This window comes from Glycine soja, chromosome 19, assembly GCF_004193775.1.
Source record: "Glycine soja cultivar W05 chromosome 19, ASM419377v2, whole genome shotgun sequence".
Taxonomy (NCBI): domain Eukaryota; kingdom Viridiplantae; phylum Streptophyta; class Magnoliopsida; order Fabales; family Fabaceae; genus Glycine; species Glycine soja.
Genome location: NC_041020.1, coordinates 39,408,207 through 39,418,648, shown reverse-complemented (window position 1 = coordinate 39,418,648; position 10,442 = coordinate 39,408,207). Strand labels below are relative to the sequence as shown.

Below are 10,442 nucleotides of genomic sequence, written 5' to 3'. Positions count from 1 at the left end.
TATTCCTCCTTCATTTTCGAAGCACCCTCTTCCATATGCATACACTCCCCCCTCCCCCAACTCGTGCCCTCTCTCCACAAACCCTTATACCTCTGAAAAATGTTCCACACAGTAATTACCACTCTCTTCCGACAGAGGGAGACAAAGAAATGGCCGACAAGATGCCTTGGTTTCTCCAAAATCATGAAAGCCAATGATGGAAAAAGACAACTGTTGAGAGAATAGGTGATAAATTGATGTACACAATAGTTTTATACCATCATTCAATCATAAATCATTATTTTTAATTTATTTTTTATTTTTTATTATATTTAACTGAAAAATTATACAAACAATAATTTATAATTACGTAACAATGTAAGATTATTTTATATTATAAATGCATGAGCTATTAAAGTCATAGTTGTTCACCAACCACATGAAATATTTGATTTCAAACTTCTAATAACATCCATAATATTAATGGTTTAAACATGGATAATTTGCTTGCTGGAACCATAGAATATCCGAGCCATTGAATTTATAAATAATATATCAAATGGTGGACAAACCTCTTGCACGGTGGGAGATGCACAAAGCTTTAATTTCCCAGACTAGATCCATGTTTGGGCCATTCTTCATCAACCCATCAATAGTTCCCGATATGCTCTCGCCACTCCTACAGATAACTGAACCCAACCTAAACATAACACACTTCTATGAAGCAAGAAACAGAACACAATTCTGTTAATCTATCCCGATATCGAGTGCCACAAAACACAACCACCATCAACTCAAAACATCTTTCAAACATGCAGCTGGATTTGAATTCCACTGCACAAAAGAGAATTCACAGGTCGGAAAATTCTCTTCTCTCTTCCACCATTTCCTCCGTTTTATTCTTTCATCCATTTTCTTTCATCAGTTCTTGTACCCCATCCAGTTTAAAGCCCTCAATGATCATGAGAGACTAAACCCCTAGTTAGAGTCTGGCAGGCCCAAAAGTCAAAGCGATATATGATGTACTCTCCATTATTTATCAATACAACTTAACTCACCATCCCTGCTAATTGGGAACATCCATAATGAATGCAAAATGGGAAAGACACAACAATAGTGCTTTGCTTTTCAAATAATAGATGTCTTGGCCAGAGGAAGCCCAGGTGTTGCTGATTGTGGGGGCATTTTTAGTAATCACTTTGCTGATTTTCTTGGGAACTTCTCTCAGAATTTGAGAATCAACAATTCTTTCATTGCCGAGCTGTGAGGGGTAATTTTAGTCATAGAAATTGCTCACAAAAAAAGTTGGCTCAATCTGTGGCTTGAATGTAACTCATCCTTAGTGGTGCAGTCTTTTAAGAACCCAAATCTAGTGCCTTGGAAGTTCCAGAACAGGTGGCATAATTATATAAATCTAACAAAAAATGAGATTTGTGGTAGGTCATATTTTCAGGGAGGAAAATATTTGTGCAGACATTCTGGCCACTAAAGCTCACTCTTTTGATGGGTTTTAAGGGTGGAATTCCCCCCTCCCCCCATTTCTTAGTTATTGACTTCAGTAGAAATAGGTTACAAACTGCATGTTTCCCATGGGTTTGGTTTGTCTCCCATGCCTTTTGTTGCTATCTTTTTTGTTGAATGATATTTCCTGACTTCTTGTTGTCTGCTGATTTTCATGAGAGATGTCAACCTAGTTAGAATTTCTTCCGTAAATCTAACTTTCAGGGTAAATACCAAAGTTGCTCCTAATCTCAAACCTACCTTCATTTGAGATATACACAACTAATTAAGAGTGTCACTCACAAATATTCCTGCCGGCTCCATGGGACTATGATCCCACGGCGTGTCCTGAATCATCGTCTTGCAAGTATAATTTTGCACCGAAGAAAGTATATATATATTTCGGTCAGAAATCCATAATAGCATGAAATCATAGGTGACAGCGACTTGTAGTTGTCATTAACGTGATCAAAGGCTGAACCATGGAAAGAAATATGGCCAAGGAACGGGAATCTTTTGGACGTGGATCCGGTGGAAGGGTTCTACAATTTGAGACAGTTTTGTATGTAGCAAAAACAAACAATCATTCTATTATAATCAATTATTATAACTACTACTTTTTTTAATAGTAAACACTAATTCATTAAATAAAAAAACAATCATTTGAATTAAACAATCATTTTATTATCCATTTAGATTTATAATAAAGAAAACAAGTTTATTCTATTGACTATTATATTAACATCTAGGGAGCATTTAGCAGTAAAAAATTTACTTAATTGATGATTGAAATCTTAAGATAAATTTTATAAAAATCAAAGAATTACATAATATTTTTATCACATTAAATAATTTAATAAAAAATGAAATGATATTTTTATTATAATAAATGAAAAATTATTTCGCAAAGTAAAACTCTCACCCTTACATGAGAAAAAATTCATAAAAAAACTAATTAAAAAATATTCTCAGAAAATATCATTTTCTAGAAATGTTATTTTTTTTTAAAAAAATTAATATCAAACATGACTAAGTTTCTTAACCTTGGAAAACCCAAAATTTCTCGCTTACTACCACACACCCCCGTAAGGTAATATTAGCATTACAGGAACAATTTTGAGTTTACAAAAAAAAAACTAGGACATATTGGTCATTCAAGTTTCAATTTGAAACGTTACTTAATGCCGTTACACGAAGGAAAGTAAAAGTAACGCCAAAATACAAGGGTATCCGACGTAATGAGTAAAACACATGAATAATGAATTATAAAATATTACAAAATGTTATGGGGAATAACTTAATATCAAAGAGAGGAAAAGTGAGATTTGGTTCAATTTCCAAACGATTACAATTTCATCCGAGTAAACGAATGGAAAAAAAGACCAAACCAAATCCAAAATAAATAAATAGTAAAAGCATGTTGAAATGGCCTAACTGTGCATGAAATGAATAGCTTTGCAACTCCTAATCCTAAAGGCCTAAACCTGATAAAACCATTAGTTATTTACAGTATTTCGTAAGTCATCCTCCCTAAATTTGTTAACCAGCTCTTTTCTTAAAAAACTAGCAATATTTATACATAAATGAAACTGAAAAACTCTAAAATTCAGAGATTCTTATATACCAAAATCATATGGATCACTGAGCATGTCACATCCTTATAAGGACGCTGCAAACTGGGAGGCCTCCAAGTCAAGCTCTTGTCTCATGACACAGTTCATAAACCACTCGCTACTGAAAGTCCATATACCTTTCTGTGCAGCTATCATTGCTTCTTCTGTGTCTTCTTCGCATGCCACAAAGATTGTTGTTGATGATTCGTTTACCTTTTCGAGTCCACTGATAACCTAATACAAAAAATAAGTGGAATTTGATAACAAGCGAGATCCAGAATAACAGAATGTAAATAGATGAATTATGTGAATAAGATGTATCATGAAATGAAATTTTTTTAAATGGGCATAATGCACATGCAAGACGCTTCTGAAGCTCTTCTTTATGTTAGGAAAGAGTAGAGACTACATTCAAGATGCATAAAAAATGATAGAGGATGTAATTAGTTTAGATAAATAGCAGAAATCCATATGTGGAATAGCAAGCACACCAAGGTCGACTTTTGTGGTTAAATTTCATAACTAACATTAGAAAACTTTCAATCCATAAACACACTGACCTAAACTCCTGTTTCGACACTTTTCACAGGGCTTTTGTAAGCTTTTTTGAAAAATGATGGACTAATATTTCAAACGGGGAAATATTTGCAAATGTAATTTTAGCATAAGCAACTCTTATTTAGCTTTTGCATTGGGTTGAGAACTTTGTACTAAGTTTCACCACAAATGCATTTTTAAAATAAAAGCTTCCAAATATAATTACTTCATTCCAAACTCAATTTTAACTAAATTAATCTGCAAAATCATAAACATTCAAAATCAATTCTGTAAATGCTCACTCAAACAATAGATAATAAAACATGACCTTAGAAAGAACTAGAAATCAAAATAAATATATATTGTCAGACATGACCCCGATTAAGAAAGTTTCAAAGCTAGTTTCTGAAACTAGGTTGAGTAAATTCATTTTGTCAACAAAGTCTTTTGTCCACAGTTACCTCCAAAGTAGAAGCCTAAAGAATATTATTGCGTAAGATAGGCATTTTTAATAGCATTGACACCATGGGACAATAATTACTCGTTCAGATGTTTCATGCTTTTAAGCATGTCTAAATGATGGGAAATGCCATACGCCCTGTTTCAGGTCTGCTTAAATTTAAGTTGCAGTCTTTTTCAAAAAAAAAAAAAATGAAGTTTCAGTTAATAAAAAGAATCGGACTTACATTACCACCTGCAGACCTGACAATTGCAGACAATATTTTAGGAGTTTGAACATGAGCTGCAATACATATATTATAACCCTTAAACAAAGCATGAGGGCTAACTTTTGCCCGGAGAATTGCACTTTTTAAATCAGATTTGTACTTCAGCAGATAATCTGTATCATTCAGTATGTGAGGCAGTTCATCTGCAAATTCATTTTTAAAATTAGTGCATATTCTACAGTAACAATAATAATTAGATATAGATAAGAAAGTTTGTTAGACTTTACCAACAAATCTGCCTTCACGAAAACTTTCTTTTAACCAACTTGATGAAATCACCCAAGCACTGTGTAGTCAACAATATCTCCTTGTTATAAATAATCATGATTAATTACATACAAAAATGTAGTAGACATATATTGATGAATAATAGGAACTTCATAAGAATCAGACTATAAGAACATTATCAGCATGTTTAGATTTGATTTGATTTGATTATTTTTATAGGCTATATCACTTTCTCAATAGCTCTCATCTTGATTATTGTTTGAACACAAAATAGTTCCAGAAGTTTATTTAAAAACCGAGATGCCAAGATTTCAACTAGTTTCAAATTAACAGTAGGTCTCAACTATAAATAAAATTACAGTATGAAACTAGGCAAGCTAACATTTGAAAATATTATTTTGAACCTACCCTGAACAGAGGGCGGTACAGAAATTCAGAGTCTTCCTCACTTTTCCGGTGACAACGTGTGTGGTCATACTTCCATCATGGGATATAGTTCCACCAAGGTCTTCAATCACCTATACATATAACAAATGTTTAATGGTGTTAAATTAAAAAAGAAATATCTAGATCTCAGCATTTGAGTTAATTTCAACGTCCTATCCTACTACTAGGATAAAACAGAAAGCTTCAAATAGGCCCTTTTTTCTTTTTTCTGCCAGCAGCAAAATTCCAACATTGAAAGGAGAATGTCAATACAGTCAAAAGGAAGAGACCCGGTCTCAGTTAAAAAAAGTCACCCATCAGTTTACAAAAGCATTTATAAAATGCCTGGGTAATTAAACAACATACCTTTGTAAGTTGTGTTTTCTTAGTATCATCAGCAATATTCATCAACATAATTCTAAAGCTTTGTTTAGTTGATGGCAAATGATCCCCGATACATTTTTCGGAACTTTTTGTAATTGAAGGATCATGAGGGACTTCTCCAAAACAAGGATTGGCCTTATCAGTCTCTAAGATAAAACCGCAGCTAGAATCTTGTTGATAGTCAACCATCTGGCTCCCCTTCACCCTTTTTGACTTCAATGAAGATAAAGAGGCTTCCCAGGCCCTCTTTGAACCTTTTGTAGATTGAGAAGAATACTTCACATTAGCATCAATTCCATCCTGTGAACTTTCTGCACTGGCCCGTCTATTATAATTTATTTTGGCAAAAGGAGCAATGGCAGTGCAGCATGCCTTAGCCTTGTGACTGTCAAATTCTGTTCAGAGAGTAAGAGATTACAACAAAAATTACATAAAAAACTTCAAATAGTCCCTATAAAAGATATTTTGCTTACTACTTCTTTAATTACAAAATGGATATCATTTAAATTATAGAGTTAAATATGTTTTTGGTTCCTAAATTTGTTTAGATAGCACTTTAGGGACCAAAAACAAAATTATAAATTTATCAGGGACCAAAGACTTAAAACAATTTAATAGGGACCAAACACAAAATTTGGTCATTTATTAGGAACCAAAAACATATTTAAACCTAAATTGTAAATTATAAAATATTCACATTTAGAAGTATGGGAGACACACAGATTGATGCACTACCACTGAGTTTGTCATATTCTGTTGAAGATCCATCTTTCACCAAAGCTTCATGTTGATCTTTACCTGATTCTATTCTATGGGAAGATTTATCTGGAAATTTCAAATCTACATGTAACTTTCCTGAAAATTCTAGCTGTTCATCTCCAGCAATGACAGATGCAAAGGAATTCTGATGAAACTGTGAGGGGAGATACTTCACAGTGTTAGCATCGTCAGCTAAGAATTCTTTCCCAAGGTGGCAAACCATGAGAGTTGAACCACCAAGAAAGCATAATGATTTTTGAATATCAGCTTTTACGGGTAACCTGCGGGCCCTTCCTTTTGTACCCACCTGTGCTATTTCTACAAAACCCTGTTATAGTTCACAAAGGGAAACATCGTAACATCAGAGAACTAAGGGAGCATCTTTTACAGGAACCAAAATTATGATTTTGTTAACTGATACCATTGAGTATTTATTTTACTATATAAACTGGCCTCTTTACATAAACGTTAACTTTTTTCTACAATACTAGGATGATCACTTATCTATCAAGTATTCAAAACTCAAAAATGAAATAACAATCATTCATACAATAAATAAAAAATGACTGTATATCAGCTCAAGCTTCTAGAGAATTTCCATTTATAAATTACCTGTTTAAGCCAAAATCGTTCTGATTCTTTGTCCCCCCAGCATAAAATAGAACGAACACCAACACTTTGGAGTCTCTTCCTTAGTTCTAGAAACAATAGATGACCAAAACCCTGCAGGAAATTAACAAATAATTATTTGAGATAGAAACCTTATTTGAACCCATGATTACCACGATTACCAAACCATGTAAACACATAGGCAACATATGACATGAGATACACATATAAGTTGCCACAGCTCAACATAACAGAGATACGCATAAGCGAGCATAAACAACATCCAAATACAGTACGCCATTAGACTTCTTTAAGAAGATGACCATGTAAATTTTCACTATTTAGTTTGTATTAATCTTGTTTACAAAGATAAATTCTCGTGAAGCTATCTACTTAATTTTATTACAAGATAAAAAAAAGTGAAAAACAAGCAAATTACAATTGAAACTAAAGCAGAAGCTTTATATATAATTTTGTAACCAAAACCAAAAGAATGTTTCTGAAATTAACCATTTTAAGTTTTGAAACTGACTCCAAATGTGACATTTTCAAAAGGAAAAATAAACCTTAAAACTAAAATAAAGAAGAATGTAAAATTTAGGAAAGACCTTCCGTTGATAGAATGCATTGACAGCTGCAAGTGGGATCTCAGCATATTCTGTATCTGCAGGGATGATTTGGTATGTAATTGCAGCTATAACCTGCAAAACATAAGTTAATCATAATTTAAGATGTAATTATACATATACTACTATATTTCTCTAATTTCCACTGCAAAGCTTTGTTGTATAGCTCACATTGGAAGGTGGTAAGAAACATTTTTTCCTTTTACTTCTAAGCTTGATGGTTGATAAGATGAAAAGTGAGAGTATTGGCAAAGATCAATCAGGGCACTTGTCGAGACAATGTCAACTTGCTTATAGAACCAAATGATTCGTCAATAATGATGACTAAATATATTCTGTAATTTGATTACCAATCCAACAGACTCCACGGAATCTGAGCTGAAATTGTTAAATTTTCTCTATTAAGAAATATAGACATGCTCTTCTATATGTTGTACTCAAACAGACTAGAGAATCTCAGGGAGAAACTTGTTACACTTTTTCTTTAAAATATTGACACATGCTTTACTGTAAATTTTTAAAAATACTACTATGACCAAAAGCATTTTCCTTAAATTTAATTTATAGGAAGGGATAGGATAATGCAGCATACATTGCTTATAGCTGCTCCCTAGAAGACCAAAGAAATGTAGGCTTAGAAATATAACACCGATATAAAACATGCTCCAATTTGTGACTTAAGTATAATTGACTAGCAAATATATATACCTTTCCTGAAATTCCAACAGAAGTGGATTTGATAAGTAGTGTACGATATTTCCTGCAAGACAAAACCTACCGTTAAACCAGGTAAAATATGTTAAAGAAAAAACATATATACAAACTTGGGAGAAGATACTGTTAAAATCATTGTCGTCAATGAACTAGCAGCAACACAACCATGGAAGCATTATAAACATGTAAAAGAAAGAAGGAGAATAAGAAGCAGTTAATACCCATTAGTCACACATCTCTCAAGAAACTTTGATTGCTTTCCCGTATTTGCAGCATAATTCATTCCAGGTAGCTCCGTCATATACATTTGTAATACTTCCTGAAAAAAAAAACATTTACAGAGACATTTCAGATAGGAGAAATGGGAATGCCCTCATAAATTAAAATGTTTACAAAAATGAATGAGCAATGTTTAGTGCATTTGGAATTAACTTATTTACAGTTTATTTAGACTTATCTTATGACTCAAGTACTTGTGTAAGAGTTTGGGAGAATTTATGAAAATAGGTTATGATCTGCCCATAAGCTATTTTTCAACTTATTTCAAAAAGTTCATTTTCTCTTCAATTATAGAAACAACTGATACACAAATGCTTATATGATAAGCACCTATTCAATAAGTGCTTAATTAAGATATTTACGCAATTGGACCCTAAATACGTGTGAGAGAGGGGAGTTACCTGAAGGTAGGATTTGCTAATAGCATCAACATCTTTAGGATTAACTAGCACAAACTCGTGTTCTACGAAATTATAAACCAAACAGCAAACATTGTAATCACGTTAATGAGTACGAGTTACTGTTAATTACATACTCAAATAAGATTAATGTTACAACAAATCGCGCGTTAATGCAGCATTTTACCTTTATCACCGGACCTAAAATCCTCAGAAGCGCTTCCACGGTTTGCAGCCACTGCTGCTAAAAGGAACATTAGCAAAAAAATCGTTAATCAAATCAAACAAGCTCAAACGGAAATTGCGTTTCTTGTGATTTCAGTAATACCAGACACTTTGATCTTTCCGCTTCGGGGAAGAGAGATTACGACGCCGTTTGAATCGGAGTTGCAGGTGAAGCGGTTGGCCTCCACCGTAATCTCGCAGTTGCCTGCGTAATGAGAAAGTGGAAATCGAAGTTAGGAGTGAGCACTGGAATCGAAAGCGTAAATTCTAGGGTTTGAAGAATCACCGATGGAGATTGGAGACGAAGGTTTTCGTTTTGGCGCCATTTTTTTTTTTTTCTTCTATATTTTTGGTTTAAGTTGGCGAAGAAACTCGAGAGTGAATGGTTTATATAGAAAATGGAGGGACAGTGCGCGCCGAGAATGTGGTCAAATTGCGGGGACATTTTTGTCAACACAAACATGAAAGCAATTTTTTATTTTTTAAAAAAATGACATTGTATTTAAAATCCAATTCCAATTTCAAAAACCACAAAAAAATACTAAATAAGTATAAGTATTTGCAGTCAAAAAAATAAGTATGAGTATTTAAGATGAAAAAATATTCTTTTGGAAATTTTGGTTCTTGAGAGTTTTAATTTGTATGTCTTCATGTTGAAAGCTGAAATGATATGCATAAATTTTTACTTATTTCTTAATTTTAATATGCTAGTAGTTTATTGTATATTATTAGTAATGTGTTATCAGGTCATTATATTTTTTTAATCATGAAATTTGTATAAAAACTCGTTTTTTATATTATATGTTAATACATAATTTTTTTCTAACTTAACAATTTTAGAAGGACACGCTGAATTTTTATTTTTAGGGGAGCAAGCAATAATTTTAATAACAAGTTTTCTGCAGCCCTTTTTATAGTAAAAAATGAATAATTGGATATATATATATATATATATATATATATATATATATATATATATATATATATATATAAGTATTAGACCATATTTGAGGATGGTTAAAACACTCATGCTTTTCAAACTCCACACTTCTACACTCAAGGAGTTGTGGCTTTTCTCCTGTAAGATTCACTATTTAAGACAAACTGAATTATAGCAAGTGAACAACCTAGATAGACCAACAATCCAACATTAGTGATTGATCATGACCATTTTTCTAGTACCCCCCAACTATACAGCCAAGTTAAAGCTTTAAGACCCTTCCAAACAACCCTTGACACATAACAAAATAGGCAAACAATAAATTGCAGGAACGTGAATACACGTTAAGAGGTGCACCCCTTGACATGTTAGAGAGAGAGACAATGTGATATTATCATATGTTACTATACTCAGACATAGATCAGCCAACAAGGACCACACTTGGGCACATAACTAGGAGGAGGTATCACATTACGATGCATGACAAGGTGGAAAAG

The 10,442-nt window shown here is 32.9% G+C and overlaps 1 protein-coding gene across 2 annotated transcripts; it reads right to left on the bottom strand.

Moving 5' to 3' along the window:
- Positions 1-2,771: 2,771 nt before the first annotated feature.
- Positions 2,772-9,355, bottom strand: LOC114399817. Of its 2 annotated transcripts, none has more exons than XM_028362031.1 (14): positions 9,292-9,355; positions 9,109-9,210; positions 8,968-9,024; positions 8,784-8,845; positions 8,325-8,422; positions 8,098-8,149; positions 7,372-7,464; positions 6,767-6,877; positions 6,131-6,482; positions 5,378-5,790; positions 4,994-5,103; positions 4,585-4,643; positions 4,316-4,500; positions 2,772-3,326 (listed from the first exon to the last, which is right to left on the bottom strand). In XM_028362031.1, the coding sequence occupies exons 1-14, from the start codon at positions 9,329-9,331 to the stop codon at positions 3,138-3,140; spliced, it is 1,923 nt and encodes a 640-aa protein (XP_028217832.1). In that variant the 5' UTR covers positions 9,332-9,355; the 3' UTR covers positions 2,772-3,137. The 2 variants fall into 2 exon arrangements, with proteins under 2 accessions (XP_028217832.1, XP_028217834.1); XM_028362033.1 differs by having other exon boundaries at positions 8,968-9,021.
- Positions 9,356-10,442: the final 1,087 nt, after the last annotated feature.

Bases quoted from the DNA above. Each gene is read 5' to 3' on its own strand.
- LOC114399817 (XM_028362031.1), bottom strand. From the start codon at position 9,331: ATGGCGCCAAAACGAAAACCTTCGTCTCCAATCTCCATCG. The intron at 7,465-8,097 runs GTATATATATTT...TATGTTTTGCAG, and splicing joins CTGTTGGAATTTCAGGAAAG to GTTATAGCTGCAATTACATA. The intron at 5,104-5,377 runs GTATGTTGTTTA...TTATATGTATAG, and splicing joins AGAAAACACAACTTACAAAG to GTGATTGAAGACCTTGGTGG.